This window comes from Meles meles, chromosome 2 (assembly GCF_922984935.1).
Source record: "Meles meles chromosome 2, mMelMel3.1 paternal haplotype, whole genome shotgun sequence".
NCBI lineage: Eukaryota > Metazoa > Chordata > Mammalia > Carnivora > Mustelidae > Meles > Meles meles.
The window spans coordinates 69,786,041-69,807,800 of NC_060067.1; the positions used below are offsets into that span (position 1 = coordinate 69,786,041).

The 21,760-nt window shown below is 62.1% G+C and overlaps 2 protein-coding genes across 6 annotated transcripts; one reads left to right on the top strand and one right to left on the bottom strand.

Moving 5' to 3' along the window:
• Window positions 1-575: 575 nt before the first annotated feature.
• IDUA (alpha-L-iduronidase) lies at window positions 576-20,448 on the bottom strand. Of its 5 annotated transcripts, none has more exons than XM_045995206.1 (14): window positions 20,157-20,448; window positions 19,239-19,379; window positions 8,963-9,048; window positions 8,708-8,815; window positions 8,328-8,423; window positions 8,033-8,109; window positions 7,754-7,933; window positions 7,433-7,649; window positions 6,874-7,086; window positions 6,676-6,797; window positions 6,470-6,595; window positions 6,321-6,397; window positions 5,820-5,920; window positions 5,405-5,667 (listed from the first exon to the last, which is right to left on the bottom strand). In XM_045995206.1, the coding sequence occupies exons 1-14, from the start codon at window positions 20,309-20,311 to the stop codon at window positions 5,561-5,563; spliced, it is 1,806 nt and encodes a 601-aa protein (XP_045851162.1). In that variant the 5' UTR covers window positions 20,312-20,448; the 3' UTR covers window positions 5,405-5,560. The 5 variants fall into 5 exon arrangements, 4 of the variants coding, with proteins under 4 accessions (XP_045851141.1, XP_045851162.1, XP_045851131.1 ...); XM_045995175.1 differs by having other exon boundaries at window positions 8,033-8,235; XR_006816854.1 differs by having other exon boundaries at window positions 5,527-5,667; window positions 6,317-6,397; window positions 8,033-8,235.
• Window positions 14,547-19,245, top strand: SLC26A1 (solute carrier family 26 member 1). The gene is made up of 3 exons (XM_045995163.1): window positions 14,547-14,776; window positions 15,627-16,245; window positions 16,926-19,245. Exons 2-3 carry the CDS (start codon window positions 15,655-15,657, stop codon window positions 18,453-18,455), a joined length of 2,121 nt encoding a protein of 706 aa, XP_045851119.1. The 5' UTR covers window positions 14,547-14,776; window positions 15,627-15,654; the 3' UTR covers window positions 18,456-19,245.
• Window positions 20,449-21,760: the final 1,312 nt, after the last annotated feature.

Below are 21,760 nucleotides of genomic sequence, written 5' to 3' on the forward strand. Positions count from 1 at the left end.
CTGGCCCCAGGGCCCCAGGAGAAGGGGCTCGGCCACGTGTGGAGGGCAGTGGGGCTTCAGGCCCTCCTGCTGCTGAGCTGGGGCATCTGCAGCTCACCCTGGCTTAAGCAGGGAGGGGCCACTTACAGCATCCTACGGGCAGCCCATCTCCGCTGCCACCCCAGTGGAGACCCTTGACCAGGAGGGTGCAGGAAGATTTTTGGTCTGATATCGGGGCGCTTGGGCTGCATCCAGGGGGCTGGGCAGGTGGTGTTGCCCTGCATGGTGATTCGAAGTGTTGGCAGGGAGCGGGGCTTGCACGATCCCTGGCAGCGCAACCCGGGGCCTCTCTCAGTCTGGGAAGGGTCTGCGTTCATGGCGTTCCATCATGCCAAGGGCTGAACTCCATCCACATTCCCCCCTGCCCCAGCGGACCCGGTGCCCATTTCAGGCTGTGGGCCAGGGCACCAGGCCCAGGATGGCCTTCTTCGGCAGCACACACCCCCCCCAACCCTGCTGGGGCCCCGAAAAGGGCCCGACTCCTTCCCTCCCTTCTCTACCTCCCCACTCTCCCTCCCTAACCAGGCCCACAGCCATTCCCTCCCCATTCTGGAGGCCAGGTCATGCCCAGGTGTTTGGTGGCACCTGGCTTCTCTGTCTTTGCCTTCCACTTGGGTTTGGTCTATGCATGATCTGGAAGGAGTCCAAGGCAAGGCCAGAGATCTATAGGGCATCCCTCTCTTCCTCCCTCACACCTGCGAAGGGTACCAACCGTGCCTGCTGGCCTGGTCCCAGCAGGCACCTCCCTTGTGCTCTCTGGTCCCTGACCCCCTGGGTGACTATCCTGCATCAAAGCTGAGCTGGAGCATGTGTGTCCTCCCTGCAAGGGCCCTGACTGGCGGGGCCATCAGCGCCCATGGTGGCCCCAGGACACAGACCTTCCACAAGGGCTCCTGGCATCAGGTGACTCAGATCTGACCCTGTGGATGGAAGTGGTGTCACTGGGACTCAAATTCCCCAGGGGGTGGTGCAGCAGTGGGTGGAATGCAGGTGGAGTGCAGGTGGCTGCACGGGCTGGTTGCTATGGCAACAGCGGAGCCTGTATAGACTGGAGACCTCGACCTCTCCCTCTTCGGAGAAAGGGAAAAAAGGAAGTGAGTTGAGGGCCTCTGGGGCTGTGGTCTCTCTAGCCACAGGGCGGGGACACAGTCCCACACAAAGCGGGAGCAGCTCAAGTGTTCATTTGCTAAAAAATGGCCACTTTCAAGGATGAGGGACACCCTGACACCTGAGAAGGCCTCGGGCAGGATGGGCAGGAGACCAGGGCCACCGGGTCCTCAAGCTGGGGACTTCACACCCCCCGTGTGACTACGTCTGTGCCTGGATCACCCCTCTGGCCTCCAGAACCCAATAGAGGTTGGACCCTGATATAGCTTCCAAGAAGAGGGAGCACGCCTCAGTCCCTGCGTGGTGTGGGCCACGCAACTGCTGGGCTGGGCAGCCTGAGCCCCCAGAGGGGCCTGACTCTGAGCTGCAGCTACTTCTCAACACACCGAGGGGGCCTGCACGCTCCCGGGACCCGCAGCGGCCTGAGGCTCCTGGAAATGCCCTCCTGGCCTGGACTGGCTCATGAGTCAGAGTGAAGTTTCAAGAACACGCAGGTGATGCACACATGGGCGTTTCCGAAGTGGGGGGCCATCAGGGCTCTTCTGCAAACAAGAGGGCATGGTGGCCTGTTCTCGACACAACCCATCACCGCAAGGCTTCGGGGCCTCATGTCCAGGCCCAGAGCCTTTGATAGAGGAGAGAGGTTGAGTCCCCTGAAAAAAGAACTCAGAATCCAGTTCCTGTTAGTGTCCCCAAGTATGTAAGGGAGCCCTGTGGCCATTTTCAGGAGATTGCCCTCCAACCTCTGGGATTACTGGACGGCCCTGAACCGATACTAATGCTTGGAAGCCATCAGTCACCTCCAGGGGCTTGGAGAGGTCTGACAGAGCCTGTGAGCCAAGGGCTTTGCAGACCCCTCCTGCTGGAGTTTCTGTAGTCCCCCAAAAGCAGGGAGCGGAGTGACGCGTCCCACATCGGTTCCCTGTGCAGGGAGGGCCAGCACAGAAGTCCCTGGGCCCAAACCACCGTGTTTCCAGGGAAGCTGCAGAGACCCTTCCCGTATCAGACTATGGGAAGCTGCCGGGGGCAGACTCAGGGTCCTTCTGTGCTATCAGCAGGAGAGGTGGTCACCTTGCCCCCCTCTGGCCACGCCTGTCACAGCTGACAGTGTTTCCTGCATAAAACCACACGGTGTGTCTCCTGACATGCAGCTGACCTGGCAAATGCCTCCTTCTCTACCCTCACCGAAGAGCAGAATCTGGAGCAGTGGCCTTCACGCGACGGGGACGTCAGCATACTCCCACGGTTTGCCCTGATGGCACCCCCTTCTCCCAGGCTTAATAGGGTCCCGGGGCTCTTGTTTCCTTGAGGACATTACGCTGACTGGACTGGGTGAGTGCCAGCTGATGAGTGCCCGGGGTGCCTTAGTCCAGCCCGTGTAGACCACAGGCTGGAAGATAAGCTATCAAAGGCCAGGAGCTTCCAGGGAAGTTCTTGGGATCTGATGGAAATGTTGGGATGTCCTGTAAAATAACATCATGCCACCTGGGAGGACGGCCGGTCGGGCCCACGGTGCCTGACGCAGCTGTAGCTGAGATGCCTCTGGGACGTGCCAACAGGAAAAACATCTCCGGCCCAGACTCCTAGCCTCCCAGAGTACGGCTATTTCCTCCTCCATCCGAATCCCTCATCCACTCAACGTTGGCTCTGGGCTGGCTGCTGATCTCTTGATAAGCTCTAAGCTGACTGACCCAAGCGCCCAGCGAGAAGCATGTACGTGCAGTGTTCTGCCCTCAAGAGTGAATACTGGGGACGGGGTCCAGCTGCTGTGGGAAGTGAGCCATACGAACACGGGGGTCCAGCTCCCCTCTCCCCCAACCAACCCTGGCTTCACAAGTACACTGGCTGCTGGGAAACAAGAAGCGTGCAGACACGGCTTGGGGCAAATGTGTACATAGACCAGTGTCTCTCAGTGGCCCAAGCTGAGGGGACACCAAGCCCAAGCGTGGTTCTACCAAAGGTAGTATCCAGGAAGGTGATCAGCTGGCCCAACTCCCAAAGTCCGGGACGGGAAGCTTGAGGCCAAGATGTGCAGAGAAGCATGGAATGAGGGTGCTATCCCACAGAAACACCTCCATGGATGTGTGGGGCATCCCCTACATCTGAGACCAGTAAACAGGCCTCCCTGCCACCCTGGTGACAACTCCCGGAGACCAGGTACAGAAAGGCCGGCAGCAGGGGCAGAGGCTGTGTGGGCCGATCACAAGGACACCCCAACTCCCAGAAAGCCCAGCCACAAATCAGCAAAGACCAAAGCTAAGCTGTCCACATGGTCAGAGAACGGGAACACACCAGCAATCTGGTGACAAGCTGGTGACGTGGATGTCACAAGCATGGCGGAGACGATGGCTTAGCCCCTGAGGGCCTAGGGGTACAGCACAGATGCGTCTCTGTTGTCCTGACTCCCTGCTGACCATCCCAGAGCCACACTCACCTCCAGAGGGGGACCCGTCCTCCCACCAGGACAACAGCTGTGCACCTGTGCCAGGAACTCATGGTCGAAAGCTGCAGCTTTGCCAAATGCCAGAACACAATGGGCAGAGAGGGGAGCAGCCTCATGGCCTGAGGGACCTCTGCTCAGCGGGTTGGAAGGTCTTGGCATCCACGGAAAGACCCTAGTCCACCATGGAACCCAGGCTCCCTCCCGAAAGCTGAAACCGCCCCTTCCACCATCAGAGGCCCAACGACCACAGAACCAGGAGGTAGGGAAGAGGCTGCTTTACTGCTGGAATGATGGATCCCCACTACCATGGAGAAATGGAGTCCGTACTTATTAGGAGCTGAACTGTAACCACCCCCAGCCCCTGCAAATTCTTGTGTTGAAGTTCTAACTCCTAGTGCTTCTGCACAGGATTGTATTTGGAGAAGGAGCCTTTAAGTTGAGGAAAATGAGGTCCTGAGAGTGGGCAGTACTCCCGTGGAACTGGCATCCTCAGGAGAGGGCAGCAGGACACAGAGGGTGGGAAGAAGGCCGCTGTGGGTGAGCCCGAGCCCAGGAGAGAGGCCTTGGAAGGATCCAACTGAGCCCACACCTTGATCGCAGACTTCCGGCCTCTGGGCCTGGGAGAGAACACACTTCTGTAGCTGTAGCTTTGGGGTCAGTGGTTTGCTCTACTTTGTCATGACAGCCTGAGCTGGCTGAGACAGGACTGCATGACAGGGCAGGAGGAACACACCTGGAAGCCAGGGACTCACCTAGCACCCCCTCTGCCCCCTGTAAACTAATGGTCAGCAGGGAACATAAGGGCTGAGCCCTATGGTACCCACACAGGCAAAGAGGAAAAGGAACGGGGGCTGACTATGGGGTTCAGATGAAGAGTAATCAAGGTGGCTTCTCCCACCTGCAATAAGGTACTTGGTGAGACCTGGCAGTCCTTGAGTTTTTCACGTGGATGGGCAATTGGCAGGTTGGGGGAAGCCAGGGAGGGTGAGCGGGCCTGGTCTTCAATATGCCCTTTCAGACCCAATTGCCTCCCCCCGACCAAAGCCCAGGTAGCCCCAGAGGGCAGTAGAGGAGGAGAGTAGGATCAGGGCCTTCACACCTCAACTCTGGCTCACAGGGCACCCCAGACTTGCTGCACCCCTAGGCTGAAGGTCTCTGCTCCTCACCAGGTGGCCTCTCCATACTTCTCTGTGTGGACTGATGAGTGCTCCCTCACCTGCTCTGTGGCCCTGGGGTGCGAGGCAGGAGGCGGGGGGATCCTGGGTCCCAAACTTCCCCAGGCAGCATCCCTGCCCACTGTCAACATCTCTGTGAACAGCCCCCAGTGTTCTTCATCTCAGCATGCCATCTGTCTCCTTCTGGGCTCAGATATGGAACCAGGATGGCCCCAGGAGCAGGCACAGCTTGCAGCTGACATTGTGGGCCTTTTTTCCTGCTGGCCATGGTTGGGGCCAGACAAGCTGGAAGCCCCATCCCACCTCCCACCAGGTGGAGTGCAGGGGTCAGCCTGCCTGGGCCTCAAGGAGTGGGTTCTCATCTGGGCTCCAAGCTGACCGCGGCAGGCCCCCTCTCACTCAGCAGAATGGGCATGGGACAGCAATGGAGCCCACTGCACCCAGCAATGAGGCCGAAGGGCCCAGGGAAACAGGACAGCCATCCTAATGGAAGCCGAACCTCAGTCTCCGCGTGCCCGGCCAGAGCCCTATCCTAGCTCCCTCGGTAGAACACTCTGAAGAGGAGGGATGTGGGGAAGGCCCTGCTCTAGCCAGATTCTGAGTCCACCCTGGGCCCAGCCACAAAGGGTAACCCCAAGACTGACCAGTGGAAAGGCACTTTAAGGGGATGAGCAAGAGGACAGGAGAGGACAGATAGAGCGGATGGATGGGCCACTGGTGGTCCAACCCATCTCAGTTCCTGGCCCCCTAGGCTGCCGGGTCAGCACAGGTTCACAGTCACCGGGTGGGGAGGGCTTCATAGGGCAGGGACCTCCACGTAGCGCACAGGGTTTGAGAAAGGGCCTGGTCGGGCCCAGTAGTCCACGGCTTGAACCCGGTAGAAGCCAGAGGTGATGGCGGTGTCTGAGGACGCAAACACATCCGTGTGCCCCTGAGTGATAGCCCCCACGACCCGCCCCAAACTCCCAGAGCTCCCTGGAGCCCACCCCACGGGACACTGTGTCAACGCCCAGAAGTGGGGCAGCTGAAGCCAGGGCACAGGGCGGCAGGCACACCTGGGCTGAACACGAAGAGGTTGAAGGTCGATGGCTTGCTGCTGACAGGGGTGTACACCTCACCATCCATGGAGAACTGGATCTCATAGGTCCATAAACACCTGAGGGAACCAGTCAGGACCAGGGCTGGTGTCCCGGTGCAGTGGAGAATAGGGCAGACTCACAGCCCCTTCTCTGACCCCTCCCCGGGTCCCTGGCCCTCCTCCTGCAATGAGGACAGGCCACACTTGATGAAGAGAGGGGACTGGAGCCCAGATGCCACCTGCCAATGTTCCCTGCAGGGCCCCCACCCCAATCAAGCAGTGTGGGATGTCTCGGCCATTTCTGTGGCTGTGAGAACAGCGGGAGCAGTGGTATGACAGGCAGAGGTGGGGACGAGTTGGAGAACCAGAGTGGAATGACCACGTGGGCACTGCAGCCTCAAGAGACTGGGCATAGACAGGGATAAGCAGCCCCTACAGGGTGGGGATTAGGGGAGTGGGAGTGAGTGCACTCACGCACTTGGAGCCCACACGCTCATCCGACCAGACCAAAAGCACCTGCCCACTGGTCAAGGGCAGAGCACGGAGCCGGGTCACCTGTAGGGAGAGAGGCTCCGTGACTGGGGGGTTGGAGGGGCCTGCGCGGCGGGGTAGGAAGCGGCTACTTGCCTGGCCTGGTGGCTTCTCGGGGCGCGCGCACACGTGCACCAGCAGGAGCGAGGGCATCTGGAGCTCCGGGCGAAGGGTCAGGCGGCCGCTGGCAGGGAACAGTTGTGGCGCCACAGCCACCGGGTCCTGGGGACAGGTACTGGTGGTACTCTGGGCCTTGGGATCTCAACAGCCTCCCTGCCCCATCCTGCGCCCTGCCCGTGGACCTCAGCTGCGCGCATGCACCGGAACTCCTCTGTGGAGGGGAAGACCGGCTGGCCGAGACGCTGCCACTCCCCATGTGGGCTGCAGAGCTCGTTGTCCAGGTACAGCGTGACGTAGACAAGCCCTGCGGAGCCAGATGCTGGAGCCACGCCCCACTGGGCCCGCCCACCAGAGTCCCCTCCCCCAGGACCTCAGCTCACCCGGGCCCGGAGGTACCCCGCGCAGGCGCAGAGTCAAGGCGATGCTGTGGTTGGCGTGGGTGCGCGTGTCATCGCTCGCGTAGACCAGCACCGTGGCGCGCCAGGCGTCAAGGGGGCCAGCAGGGCTGTGGGCGCTGGCTAGCACGCCCACCGTGTGGTTGCTGTCCAGCACGGTCCCGGCTTGTGACACCTCAGCCCAGAGCTGCTCGCCATCTACAGGGCCAGGGTGGGGTGGTCGCTAGGCAGAAGTCGTGGCCTCCCAGGGCTGCCCTCCAGGGCCTGGCTTCCCACCATTCATTGCCCGCCAGTAGGGGTCCAGCACCAGGAGGGCCACAGGGACCCACTGAGCTGGGGAAGCGGGGTGGTGAGGGGCAGGAAACTCCCCCATCCTCCCCCATCCCCAGCAGGGCACATACATCCGTGCTTCCCCTGCCTGAGGGCCTTTGCACAAGCCACCAGAGCCCTACGGAGGCCTGGGTCCTGGCCCCACCCAGGGTGCCCCCGGTGGCCTCCTCTGTCCCCAGTCTGGGCTGGCACCGGGTAAGGGAAGGGGCGATACCCAGCAGGGCCAGCAGCGCCATGGCGGTGAGCACCGGCTTGCGCAGGAACTGCACGTGCGGCGGCCGCGTGTTGTTGACCTGGAAGCGCGCGGTGAGCGTGCGCTGCGTGAAGTAGTGCGGGTGATAACTCAAGAAGGCATTGTCGTTGCTCAGGAGCACATAGCGCATGGCCGAGCTGGTGTTGGCCAGCAGCAGGTTCTGGTGCTGCGCGATGACCTGCGGGCGTCCAGTGGCAACGCTCTTCCAGGTGCCCAAATCCCCGTTCCCCCGAAGGAACGAAGGAACGCGGCCCGGGGGGTAGGTCCTGGAGTCGGGCCTACCTTCACCACCATGGCCGCGTAGGTCACGTCCGCCCTCCAAGGCTGCGGCAGGGACCAGCCCACCAGCGGGTCCGCCTCATCGTTGTAAATGGGGGTGTCGGCAAATTTGGGGAAGAGCAGTTTTATCTGTTCCACGGTGGCCTTCTCCTGCTCCAGGATGTTGATGGAGCTGCCCGCGCCCTGCGGGAGTGGGCCTCAGGACCATGGGGCTGAAGAGCGGGTGGGGCTGCAGCTGGCCGGGGACCCCTGGCTAGCAGAGGGGCGGGGGTGGTACTGTACCTTTTTGTGGAGGGAGATGTAGTCCAGCCGCACACCCGACTCCCCCGTGAAGAAGTTGGTGCCGTTGTGACAGTGCCCTAGGAGGCCCCAGCAGAACGGGGATCGCGGCCAGGGGTGGAAGGAGTCCCCGGGGCCGCCCAGGCGCAGAGCCGGGCTGGCAGCCCGCAGACCCTCGGAGCAGGCATCGTAGTAGTTCAGGAAGCCTGGGCCGGAGGGAACTCGAGTCCATCCCCTGGTGCCTGAGAGGCTGCTCCCACCCCTTCTCCATTCACAGGACCTCAGAGCCGCCACCCACCTTGCATGGTCATGGACAGGTTGTCAAAGTCATGGTGGTCTGGCTCATTCCATGTCTCGAAATTCCACTTGGAAACGTGTGAGAGTCCATACCGACCTGCAGAGTGTCCCCACTGTCACACATGCTCCCCCCTGCCCTGCGTGGGGGAATGCCAAGCCTATCCCAACTCACAGGGAAGTCTGCCTACGGCTGGACACTTGGCTGTGACAAGGCTATCCAAACCCATATGAGCCCACTCCACCCTGCCTGGCCTCCTTCCCCATCAGGAGACCCTGGCTCAGGGCTCATGAGAGAGAAGACCAAGGAGGTGGCCCGGGTGGTATGGGAGAGCCTGCCCAGGAACGCCCGCCCTGTCCCTCCAGGGCCTGTGCCCTGCCCACCAATGTATCTCCTGGCCATGAGAGAGACCAGCTCCTTCCACTCAAACACCTGCTTCTTGTCTTCAAAGTTGGTGAAGTGTTTGGAGGGGCTGCCCATCAGCTCAAAGCCTGCAACACAGAAGGTGGCTGTCCGGCTCGGGGCCCCAGCTGCCCGCACAGAGGCCAGTCCTCTGCATATAACCAGCGAGGACCCAGAGGGGTCAGGTCATGGGGAGGGGACAGGACTAAAGTGCCGAGGGTGGGGCTGCTGCTTACCTGGGAGGAGCTGGTTCTCCTTGAGAAGATCCAGGTACCGATCCAGATGGGTGAAGTTGTAGCTCAGACCTTGCCCAGCTGATCCCCTGTGGAAGGACAGTGAATGTCAGGCCAGAGGACAGTGGGCCCCGGGCTGAAACTGTAGCCACATTCAAGCATGTAGAGAGCCTGCAAGGTGCCACACAGGTCTCAGATCCAGACTCCTCAGTCGGTCCTGCCCCTTGGAAAACACCAATGATGGCAGCCTAGCAGCCATTCACTGCCTAGTATGAACCAGTCTGCCTGTACTGGAAGCCTACCCCCAAGCCTTCAGGAGCTCAGAACAGCTTTGGGCTCAGGGGTGGCATGGGGCAGGCAGGCCTTTTGGGAAGGGTATGATAGAATGGAGTAGGGGAGAACAAGTCACCCTACAGACAGCTGACTATGGATTGGGGAGCCGTGGAACAGGGCAGGACCTGGGGGATGCCACACCCTGCTTCGTGGCACCTCCTGGAGGCCAGGGCTCCAGATTTGTCTCAAGAGTATTCCTCTTCCCTCCCACACTCAGAAAAGAAAGGACAGCCTCCCCACCCTACTTCATTCATCCCAGACTGTGGCCCAAATTCTTCCAGGTTCACATTCTAGGAGGAGACAGAAATCATCAGGCAACTATTTGAATCTTTAAGAGCATCATCAGATGTACCACGAAGGGGAAGGTCCAGGGAGCAAAGGATCAGGCAGGGAGGTCCTCTCTGAGGTCATGTCTAAGACCTATCAAGTAGTGAGACAAAGTAAGCAACGAGAATGCTGAGGGAACAGCTAGGGCAGCATGTGCAATGGCCCTGAGGTCAGAGCAAACGCATAGTGATCGAACAGCAGAAAACATGGCGTGGACCTGGGACACAATAGGGTGCAGGCTGTGACAGGGTCACAGAAGGCCTTGTTCCCAAGGTGAGGATGGGCCCCTGACTCAGAGTGAAATGGGGAGCCCTGTCAGAGATCCAGGGAGAAAAGTGCCATAACTTTGTTTTGAAAACTTTTTTTAAAAAAGATTTTATTTGGGCACCTGGGTGGCTCAGTGGGTTAAGCCGCTGCCTTCGGCTCGGGTCATGATCTCGGGGTCTGGGATCGAGTCCCGCCTCGGGCTCTCTGCTCAGCAGGGAGACTGCTTCCCTCTCTCTCTCTCTCTCTCTCTCTGCCTGCCTCTCTATCTACTTGTGATCTCTCTGTCAAATAAATAAATAAAATCTTTAAAAAAATATATTTTATTTATTTATTTATTTGACAAAGATCACAAGTAGGCAGAGAAGCAGGCGGGGCGGGGGGGGGGGGGGAAGCAGGCTCCCTGCTGAGCAGAGAGCCCAATGTGGGGCTCGATCCCAGGACTCTGAGATCATGACCTGAGCTGAAGGCAGAGGCTTTAACCCACTGAGCCACACAGGCGCCCCTGAAAACTTTTTTTTCCAACAGTTTTAGGTTTATAGCAAAACTGAGAGGGAGGCAGAGAGACTTCCCATTTTCCCTCTGTTTGCATGTGGGCTCAGCCTTCCCCGTGAGCCATGTCCGCACTGGAGTGGGATATCCCAGCCTCCACGAACACACCACCATCACCCAGAGTCTACAGATGACATCGGGGTGCCCCTGGGGGGGGCACGTTCTGTGGGTCTGAATGAGGGCATCAGGACAGGTGCCCACCACCACAGTATCACCTAGAGTTGCTTCCCGGCCCCCACATGACCCGTACTACCCCTGTTCGCACTCCTCCTCTCAGCCCCCGACAACTGTAGATCTAACAACTAGCCCCATAGTTTTCCCTTTTGCCATGATGTTTGGAAAGGTCCCCGAGAGCGATGCAGCACCAGTACTGGGTGGTGGCCACAAGGCAGCAGAAAGGAGCTAGAGTAGATGGGCTTACAAGGTAGAAGGGACAACCTGTGGGTGGGTGGAGCGGGTCTCACACAGCCCCTCACACTTCGCCTGAGCAGCTCAGCCAGTAGGGGTATGTATGGGCGGTCTCTGAGGGTGGACCCGGCATTGGGGGCTGAGGGAGGAAACTGGTGGCCTTGCAGTCAGGCACAGGCAAGGCGCCAGGGCGAAGGAGTCATGCAGGGGTACGTGGCCCAGGCTGAGGGGCACTGCCTCGGGAGGGACATAGGCAGGTGGTCTGGCAGGCCTCTCCGTGCTCCCCCTGAGAACATGCCTGGTCCCTTCACTGTCTGTCCCAGGAAAGAAGGTGGCTGGGGGCGGAAGGGCCTGCAGTGTGCCCTCTTGTGGCCACTGGGGAGGAGCAGGGTGAGGTCACCTCGGAAAATCAGGCCTCTCCATCCCACACCACAGTCTGGCCCACAGTCATCTCCCTGGGCATAGTAAGGACACGGATAAGTCAACACCTCTCCTCTACATCCTTCTCTCCCCCATGCCTCACTTTGTACAGGGTCAAGGCTGAGCCTGGGCCGGGCCTTCAAAGCCCACACCAGGACCAGGGCGAGCCACCACACACGTGGGCCTCCTGCTCCTCCCAGGCCGGGTACTCTGCTTTCCCTGGCTGGCCCTTCTGTGCAGGGCTGTGTCCTCCCACTCCTGAGGCCCAGCAGGACAAGCCTGTGGGCAGTGGGGCTCACCTCCCTCACCTGTTCCCCTCCCATCCAAAGGTCACGACTGGCAGCAAAGAAAACTAACAAGCACTTGGGTAAAAATTAAATGTGCACAGCAGACGGTTCCAAAGTCCCACTGCTGTGGGGGGTGGGTGGGCAGAGGTGATGGGGTGACCAAAGGGAAAGTGAGGACATGTGCAGGGGCTCCAGGCTCTCCCTCTAGCCTCTGGAGGCAATGACCCCAGCCTGCACACACTGGGCACCCAGCATGTCTCAGACATGTACTGCCATGCATGGTGTCCTGGGCCAATGAGGTACCACGGGGGAGTCCCAACACAGAGGCACCCCCAGCCTGTCACCCTGGGTGGGTAGGAGTGTCCCCTGGCCCGGCCAGCCCTCATAGCTAAGGATACCCTGCGGGCCAATACACCCGTCCCCAGGGCCAAAAAACCCACCTCAGAGTGACTCCCAGTCAAGGAACCCCAGGGAGCAGTCCTCAGGCTCCACCGTGGGTGTCTGGGTCCCCCCTCTGTCTGGCCCCTTCAGCGTGAGGGGCTGAGACCTCAATCAGGGAGGGGGCTGAGCGGTGAGGTGAAGTGCACACAGGCCTGGGTCTCCACTGACCAGCCTGCATTCTGCGGCCGGGGTCCGCACCTTGAACGGGAGGCCTCGGGCTCCTGGCACGTGGGCCACGGCTGCCGCGGCAGCACAAAGGGCTCATTCACGAGCGCCGGCGGAGGTCGGGCTGCACCGAGCACCCCCGGAACCACTGCGGGGGGCCTGAGCGCCTGCGCCAGAGGACAACGCGGCGACCCGCCTGGTGAGTGCTCGGGTGAGAGCGGACCGGCAGCGGCCACGCGTGCTATGCGGTGGGGGTCGCGCACGGAGGGGACGTGGGCGAAGATGTGGGGCGCGCGCTTCCGGAGCAGAAGGGCGGGGCCGCGCGCGCTCAGAGCGGGAGCGGTGTAGGGGCGCGGGGCGGGCTGACGGACCCGCCCCCTGAGGGAGCCCGCAGCCTCAGTCTGAGTGTGGGGCTAGGAGGGTGTCGGGCTCAGGGCCGGCTGGCAGGAGAGGCCGGCGCCCTCCATCTTCCCACCCAGCACCCAGGGAAACGCACCTCGGGGCCCTGGAAGCAAAACGCGCCGCAGACCCGGCCCCTTTACACTCAGGGTCGGGATGCAATGTCTCCTTTCGAAATAAGCGTACTTGACAATTTTAAAACCGAGATTTAAAGACAAATACTAAGGAAATAACCATGTGGCTTAGGGCTGGGCAGACACCCCCAGAGGGGGGGTCCAGGAGGGCGAACCCCAAGGCCCCTGTCCGGGGGAAGTCTGCAGCTCCGTGGGCCGGCGGAGTGAGGGGGTGTGGGCCTCAGGAGCCCCTCTGACAAGCAAGCGCCCAGGACTAGGTACCTGTGTGTGGGGCCAGACCACAGGTGCCCATCACCAGCCTCAATACAGAGAAGCTGGGGAAGGGCACGTCGGGGGCAGGGGCAGGGGGAGGGGGTCCTGCAAACCTCTCAAAAGTCAGATGTGACCTCAACTGCTACTCCTTCACCTGATTTAGACACCCAGCCCCAGTAGAAATGTGAGCCCAATCCCTGCCAGCGGGGGTGGGGGGCAAGGCTGGCTCCCTGCTGCAGCTGAGAGGGTGGAGGCTCTGGGTGGGCCCACTACCCACTAAGCCTCTCCCAGAAGCAGCTTCACCTGCCCTGCATCTCACCCCTGGTGCTTTCCCACCCAGAGCCTCCAGAAACCCCTGCCCCTCCTCTTCCTAACTCAGGAAGGGCCCCTTCCCACGCTAGGTCCCCATCCCGAGGAACCCCTCTCCTCCAGCAGCATCCAGGCCCCGTCACCCAGCGTGCACACGCTAACCCTGGCTGCCACTGCTGTGGGCACCAAGGAGTCGTTTGGGTCACACAACCCCAGGGAGTTCTCTCACTGCCCCCCTGCCAGTACTGGGGCAGGAGATAAGGTAGATGCCCCCCTTAGAGCTACCCTCCCCTCTGCACCCCAAGGTGTGCCTGATGACCCCAGGGAGGGGCCGAGGTTCTCCTGCTCTGGGCAAACAGCTCCCCATCAGAGGTCACGTGGGTCCTGGGCTGGGGGGTGGGGGTGGGGGGAGGAGACCCTAGGTGTGTCCTGGGGGGACGGGAGAGCACTAGGGGCTACGGGGCCAGGGCAGCCCCGTGGGATGGGCCCCTTTGCACACATAATCCTTCAATATCCCAGCGATGGAATTTCACCTCAGTTACTTGGTATAAAGTTGGGGGACCTGAGATCGCAACAGCCCTCATATGGTTTCTGGGGCATGAGGGTAACCATCTAAAGCCATCATGTGCCTTCCCCCCAGCCCCGGCCCATGCTGGGCACCTGTCAGTCATGCAGGTGCTCAGACCACCCCACCCCCTCCCAGCAAGAGGGCACCCCTGGTGGGTAGCGTATCTTGGTGCCTGCTGGCCTTCTAGCAATCCACACACGCATGCATGCACAAAAACCTCACTCCCGCCTTCCACACAAGGACATGGAACAGAGGCTGAGGATACAGCTGCCCAGGGCCACCCTGGCCAGTGCTCCGGCTCAGACTAGATCTGTCCCTCTGCACAACAGGAAGGGTGACCAGGGAAGGATGAAGGGCCTGCCCCTCCCCCAGGGCCCCTCCCCCTCCTCGCCTACCCCTGGGTAGTTGTGGGGAGGACAGTAAAAGGCCCCAGAGCTGAAGGGTCCCTTGCTGTCTGTGTCCCGGGGGACTTCCGCCTCCCCCCCAGGACCCCAGCATCCAAGCACCCACCCCAGCCACTAGGCGCCCTCGCCCACCCTCTCCCACACCTGGGGCGGTGCGGGGAGGCTGGGAGCTTATCAGGAGGCCCCGCACAATTGTTTGTGAACCTCTGATTACAGTGCAAGTCCCTGGATTAGCCGACAGGTAACACCGGTCTGGAGGAAACCCATGACTCAGCAATTTTGGGGGTAAATAATTTAACTGCAAGCCCAGCTGGCCAGGCAGTCAGATGGTCACCACGGAGCACTGCCCCCGACGGGCACCACATCTGCCACGGCTGCGCTTCTGGCTCCAGCTCCGCGCCCGAACCCTGCTGGCCACACCCAGCACCCCACTGGCCAACAGAAGCCAGAGGGCTCTGGAGGCCCAGCTGGCTGGCTCACTCCAGCCCCAGAGGACCCACAGGCCAGCTGCTTCGCTACCTTCCAGTTCCCCAAGCCCGTGAGGGGCTCCTCAGGTAAGACCATCCAGGGCCCTGCTGTGGGACTGTGAAATCCCTGGTGACCAAAGCAGCCAGCTCCCTGGGGGAAGGGAGGGGCAGGGCCAGTTGTGGGTCTCCTTTGTGGACCCGCAGGCACAAGGCAGATACCACTGAAGCAGTCCCCTCCTATACACCCGGACTCTGGGGGCCGTGTGCTGAGGTCTTCCCAGAAAGGAAACCCACTCAGCATCCCTCTGGAATTCAGGGGGCTCTGGCGGCCCGCACCTCCCCGCCATACCGTCCTCCACACCCTGGGGAGATGCCAGGCCCTGTGTTGTGGGCCAGGGATGGGAAGGCAAGAGCACACTGGGCCCTGGAAGGCCCACTGCCCTTGGGACACAAGGGACAGTCCCACACTTGTGTTCACGGTGCACCTGTATGGTCTGAGACCCCGGCCCACCTGAAGAGTATTATCACACCCTGGGCAAGGAGACCCCACAGTCCCGGGGGATGAGGCAGAGGACAGAGACCAGTCATCCCAACCTCCCTACCCCCTGGCCCCCCCAGAGATCACCCTCCCAAAGCCATCCCAGGAATTCTGGAACAGAGACTGGGGTGGCCAGCGCTGCTGGCCTAGCGCAGATTTGGGGTCCCAGGATCTCCAAGGTTCAACAGGGCCTCGGGAGGTCTCCCTCCTCCGAGCCCATGGTACAGAGGTGACAGAAGGGCTGCCAGAGGGGACCATGGTGGTTTGGGTGGGTGACAGAGGGGCCACTGCCTGCCCGGAGAAGTGGATGGGGAGCAGGGGAGCTGGGTTTGGCCACGCATAGGTCTGGGGCTCTGCACTGCCCTCTGACCCTAGCAGTGACACCCGCGTCCGTTGCAGGTTCCCCTGAGGAGTGTGGCAGGCCAGGATGGAAGTGTTCGCTGAGGGTGCACTGCAGGGCACGGGGCCAGTGCTGGTGCGCCGGCGGCCCCCGGGGTCCCTGGGCCTGCGTGAGATGCTCAAAGCCAGGCTGTGGCGCAGCTGCACGTGCAGCACGCAGAGGGCCTCGACGCTGGTGCAGGACCTGCTCCCCGCCACCCGCTGGCTGCGCCAGTACCGCCCGCGGGAGGCCCTGGTGGGTGATGTTATGTCTGGGCTGGTCATTGGCATCATCCTGGTGCCCCAGGCCATCGCCTACTCGCTGTTGGCAGGGCTGCAGCCCATCTACAGCTTGTACACGTCCTTCTTTGCGAACCTCATCTATTTCCTCATGGGCACCTCACACCACGTCTCCGTGGGCATCTTCAGCTTGCTCTGCCTCATGGTGGGCCAGGTGGTGGACCGCGAGCTCCTGCTGGCTGGCTTCGGGCCTGCCCAGGAGGGGCCTGGGCCTGGGGACAACAGCAGCACCATCAACGCCTCGGCTGCCGTGGCGGGGCTCAGGCCGCAGGACTGTGACCAGGACTGCTACGCCATCCGCGTCGCCACTGCCCTTACGCTGGTGGCCGGCATCTACCAGGTGAGGGGCCACCCAGGTGGGGGTTCTGCAGAGCGAGGTGTGAGCCCCTCGGGTGCTTACCACCCACTCGGAGGGCCAAGCCCAGGGCAGTGTAGGGTCGGGGCCTCGGAGGACGGTGGGTTTAACCAGCAAGGACAGGACAGAGCCAGCAGAGGTGGGCACGGGATGGCACCCCAGGATGGGGGTACCCAAGGCTCTGAGGATGCCCAGGAACAGGGACCCTGTCCGGCGAGCTGCGACCTAGACAGGAAGGGTCGGCTCGAGCTGCGGACTGGCCTGACTGGCTCACACAGCCCCCTGGGTTTCCTGTCCCCAGTGGGACCCCGAAGGACTGCCTCTCTTCCCGCAGCTTCCCCACGCCCTCGGCTCTCCTGGACCAGGCCTGTCCTGTCCACCCCCAATGTCACACCCTGCCAGGGGCCCCAGGTCTCCCGGGACAGGGGCAGTGCCCCGCATGAGACAGGGGAAAGGAGCTGCTTGCCGCTGCCCGGAGCCCGCACACGGGAGAGGACCGGCAATGAGCCGCACACGAGGTTCTGTGTGCTCCTCCAGCGTCTGCTGTGCTCGTGTGCACACACATGCGGAGAACTCCATACACAGTCCGCTCGGGAGACAGGCAGCAGCGGTGAAGGGGTGAGGGGCTCTAGGCTTCCACTGCACTCACCCCACCCTGTCCGCAGGTGCTCCTGGGCATGCTCCGGCTAGGCTTCGTGTCCGCCTACCTGTCTCAGCCGCTGCTTGATGGCTTTGCCATGGGGGCCTCAGTGACGATCCTGACTTCCCAGCTGAGGCACCTGCTAGGCGTGCGGATCCCACGGCACCAAGGGCCGGGCATGGTGGTCAGCACGTGGCTGAGCCTGGTACGTGACGCTGGGCAGGCCAACCTGTGCGACGTGGTCACCAGTGCCACGTGCCTGGCCATGCTGCTGGCCGGCAAGGAGCTCTCTGAGCGCTGCCAGCGTCGCCTGAAGGTGCCCCTGCCCACGGAGCTAGTGGTCATCGTGGCGGCCACAATGGTGTCCCATTTTGGGCAGCTCCACGAACGCTTTGGCTCCAGCGTGGCCGGTGACATCCCCACGGGCTTCGTGGCCCCCCGGGTGCCAGACCCGGGGCTGATGTGGCGTGTGGTGCTGGACGCAGTGCCACTGGCCCTCGTGGGCTCCGCCTTCTCCATCTCTCTGGCCGAGATGTTCGCCCGGAGCCACGGCTACTCCGTGAGGGCCAACCAGGAGCTGCTGGCCGTGGGCTGCTGCAACGTGCTGCCAGCCTTCTTCCACTGCTACGTCACCAGCGCCGCGCTGTCCAAGACCCTGGTGAAGACGGCCACTGGCTGCCGCACACAGCTGTCTAGCGTGGTCAGTGCCGCCGTGGTGCTGTTGGTGCTGCTGGCGCTGGCGCCGCTCTTCCGGGACCTGCAGAGGTGCGTGCTGGCCTGCGTCATTGTCGTCAGCCTGCGTGGCGCCTTGCGCAAGGTCAGGGACGTCCCGCAGCTGTGGCGGCTCAGCCCCGCCGACGCGCTGGTCTGGGTGGCCACCGCAGCCACCTGTGCGCTGGTCAGCGTCGAGGTGGGGCTGCTGGCCGGCATCCTCCTGTCCCTGCTCAGCCTGGCTGGACGCACCCAGCGCCCACGCGCTGCCCTGCTCGCTCAGATTGGGGACTCTGGCTTCTACGAGGATGCGGCGGAGTTTGAGGGCCTGGTCCCCGAGCCTGGGGTGCGGATATTCCGCTTTGCGGGGCCGCTCTACTATGCTAACAAGGACTTCTTTCTGCGGTCCCTCTCCAGCCTCACGGGGCTGGATGCGGGGCATGCGGCCACCAGGAAGAAGGAGCGGGGCCTGGAGGCCAGGGTCAGTGAGGGACACCCTGTTGAGGGCGTGGACCTGGGCCCAGGGACCAGCACGGCGGCCCTGGTATCCACGGCAGCCAGCTTCCACGCCGTGGTCATCGACTGTGCACCCCTGCTCTTCCTGGATGCAGCCGGTGTGGCCACACTACGGGACCTGCGCCGAGACTATGCAGCCCTGGGCATTACGCTGTTCCTGGCCTGCTGCAGCCCCTTGGTGCGGGACACCCTGAGGAGAGGCGGCTTCCTTGGGGAGGACCAGGGTGACCTGACTGAGGACGGGCAGCTCTTCCACAGCGTGCATAGTGCCGTGCAGAGGGCCCGAGCCTGCCACAGGGTGCTGGCAGCCACGGACTCCGCCCTCTAGCAGAGCCTCCCTTCTGCCCCAGTAGCTCTCAGCAGATATGCGCACACCGTTGGTCACCGACACCAGTTGCCACAACTCCTCCAAGACTGATGCTGTGCCCCTCTGCCCTGGAGGGAACACACAGAGGCCCCTGACACTTAAACATCCAAGAGCGACTCCCTTGAAACAAACCGCCCCAGTGCCACCCCGGGCCACAGGCTGAGCATCCGTGGTCCTGCAGGGTCGATTTGACGCTGGGTGTCACGGTCTTATTTGAACAAGGTCCCCGAGGCAATCATGACGCCTCCAAGGTGCCAACAGGATACTGGTCCCTTGCTGCGCCTAGTCCCAGTCCCACTGGGTGAGAGGTGGCAGCTCTGGCCAGGGGCAAGAGGGTCTCTATGTCTTTCAAAGTCTTCCAAACACACACCCAAGTGTTCCTTACGTCCCATGCCTTGGCTGGGCGGAGCCTTGCAGGGCCAAAGGGGAGGGGGTGTGACCAACACAACTTCAGCCCAGCCCCTGGGCAGTCTTCCTGCAAAGCCTGACCCACCAGTGCACCCCACGAGGTCTGTGGGTACATGGCTGCTGGGCCAGCCACAAAGCTGGTGCACTGGGACACCCACCTACCCCCGAAGCCTCTAAGTGATGTCCAGCGGGCTGCCAGCTGTGCCCAACCCAGGGGCCGCCCAGTGCCCACCACAGCCCCACACTGCATGGCCCGCACACCCGGACAGAGTCCTCCTCTTGGCTTCGGTCTTCACCTCCATAAAGCGGGCTCTGCCAGCTGCCCCCGTCACTCACCTGGCTGTGATGAGCTCCAGCAGCCAGTGGGTCCGGACCTGCTCAATGCCACCATGAGGGACAGCACCCACATAGGCCAGGTTAAGCTGCTGGTCCCAGCTGAGGTCATACTGGTCAGCCTGGCTGTGAGGCAGTGGGGGGCTGGGGACAGAAAAAGGGGGATGGGGCATGAGTCCCATGGACAGGCCCAGGCTTGCCCAGGACACCCATCTCCAGCAGCTGGACAGAAAGTGCCTGCCAGGGAATGTTACTGTCCCTGATGTAATAAAATGACCCCTCACACCAGGAATGTCAGGAAGTCTCCTGTTTATGGAAAGCAGGAGCTCCCTGAGGGGAGAGGACCACATCCCAGTACCCTGCTCCTTCCCCTTCAGCCAGGTGCTCTTAGCCAGAAGCAGGCCACAGAGGGGGTGGGAGCCACAGGGGGGTGGGAGCCACAGGGAGGTGGGAGACAGGGGCAGGTCTGAGACACAGCAGGGTGGGAGACAGGCCCATGGTAGGGATGTGTGAGTCACTGTGGCTGCCCCCTCAGGAGGGTCCTGGTCTGCTGCCTCTCCTGCACCCGGCCTGCCCCAGGTGGCTGGCAGGCAAACTCAGGGCCTGTCCAGAGGCCTCTGGCACCCACTCAGAAAACCCTTCTTGGCACCCAAAACACTGCCTGGAGCCCGCAGACAGAGAAAACTCCGGGTCTGACTGACGAGGGACCCTGAGGGTAAGGAGTAAACTAGCCAGCGACGGGTTTGGGCTCGTGTAGCGGTCCTCGGAGCGCCTAAGGTGGGTCCTGGGCGTGAGAGGGGAAGGGTCTCTCCAGTGCAACCAGGCGGGCCCAGAGCGTGTTCCGGGTTCAGGAGGAGCACGCGGCGGGATGGAAGCGAGATGGGCCTCTCGGGCCTCAGTTTCCTCGCACGGAGCGCTCACCAGAAGCCGGTGCTCCTCCAGAAGGGCCGCAGGGGCCGCAGCGCGCGGGCCGCGTCCACCAGCACGAGGTACGGGGTCTCTGCCAGGGCCCGGGGCGTGGCCAGCAGCGCGGCCAGCAGCGTGAGCAGCGGGGTGCGGGAGCGCGGTGCCCGCATGACTGGGCGGGCGCGGGGGCGCACAGTCACCGCAGGCCCGGAGGGTCGTCTGTGCTCCGGGAGCCGAGGGCTGCGCGGCGCCGACCCGTTCTACCTCCGGGTTGCACGCCACGTGACCTCCGCGGCGGGTTCTCAGAACCCGGGCCGGGCGGGCCTTGCGAGGGGCGGGGCCTGCGAGGGGGCGGAGATTGGGGGGGCGGTCCCCGCTGGGCTCTAGCCTGCGGATCGTGGGTCGCGGCGCCTTCCCAGCTCGCGGGCCTCCTCTGCTGAAGTGGGGCTGTGCGCGGACGCGTCCTGCAGGAGCGCTGCGCCGTCCCGGGCCTGAGCGAGCTCTTTTCTGGTTCGCGCTTCGGAGGGTCGCCCCGGAGACCGGCCGGGAAGTAGCCGAATGCGCGGGTCAGGCGGCCACTCGATGGCTCTGACCTGCGATGGCTGGATGGTGCGCACAAGTGGTCAGACGGGGGCACGTTCGGAAGATGAGCGCTAGGACCTCCATTGGATGGGATGCAGGGAGTGGGAGAATCAAAGCAGAGCCCGTGCAAGGTGGGCTTGGCTCGGGGAAGTGACAAGAAGCAGGTGCGGTCAGGGCGCAGGCCGGCTGGGAGAAACCGAGTGGACCTTGCAGACAGCTGGGTGGCCCGGCCTGGCTGTGCTCATCCTTACACTCCACGTGCAGGCGCACGCGTGGTGAGCACCGTGGCTTCCACAGTTGGACGTGTCCCCACCCTGTGAGCTGGCTCCCGCCGCCATCCTTTGGGAAGCCCCAGAACCCCTCCCTGAAGGCCGCCTAGCGACCAGCCCCTCAGGCTGGCGACAGAGCAGTGTCTGCAGAGGTAAGAGCGCAGGGCTGGCTAGCACTACTGGAAGCTCCCCAGCCACGGATCTGGGGGGCCTGGAAGCCGCGGGGGAGGCACAGAGACCGCTGCCCAGGCACATGGCTGTGAAGGGCTGAAGCCAAAGGCCAAGGAAGCATTTTCAGAGCTCACTGACTTTTCAACAGAAGCAACAGAAACCAGTACACAGTGAGAGGAATGCTTCAAAGTCCTGGAAACACACAACTGGGGAGCTAGAATTCTGAACCTAGCAAGAAGTTTACTTCAAAAGAAAAGGTCAGATAAAGACTTTGCGGAGAAATGGACTCTAGAGACCCCCGTTGCCACTGGCCCTCACCTGAGGAGACAGTAACTGGGGCCCTCAAAGCAGAATGACCCCCACAGCCCAGAGCTTCAGGAACAGTGTGTTGTATATAAACCTAATGAAAAGTGCTTTTTAAAACCAGAACAGAATATCTTCTGGGACTTAAATACCCCAGGGAATTGAAACGTATGACAATAGCACAGAAGTTGTGAGCAGAATAATTGCAGTGTGACTGGCTGGCCCACAGCCAGACCCTGGGCCTCATCCCAGGACCTCTGAGTGTGACCTTTCATGGTGAAGGGACTTGCAGGT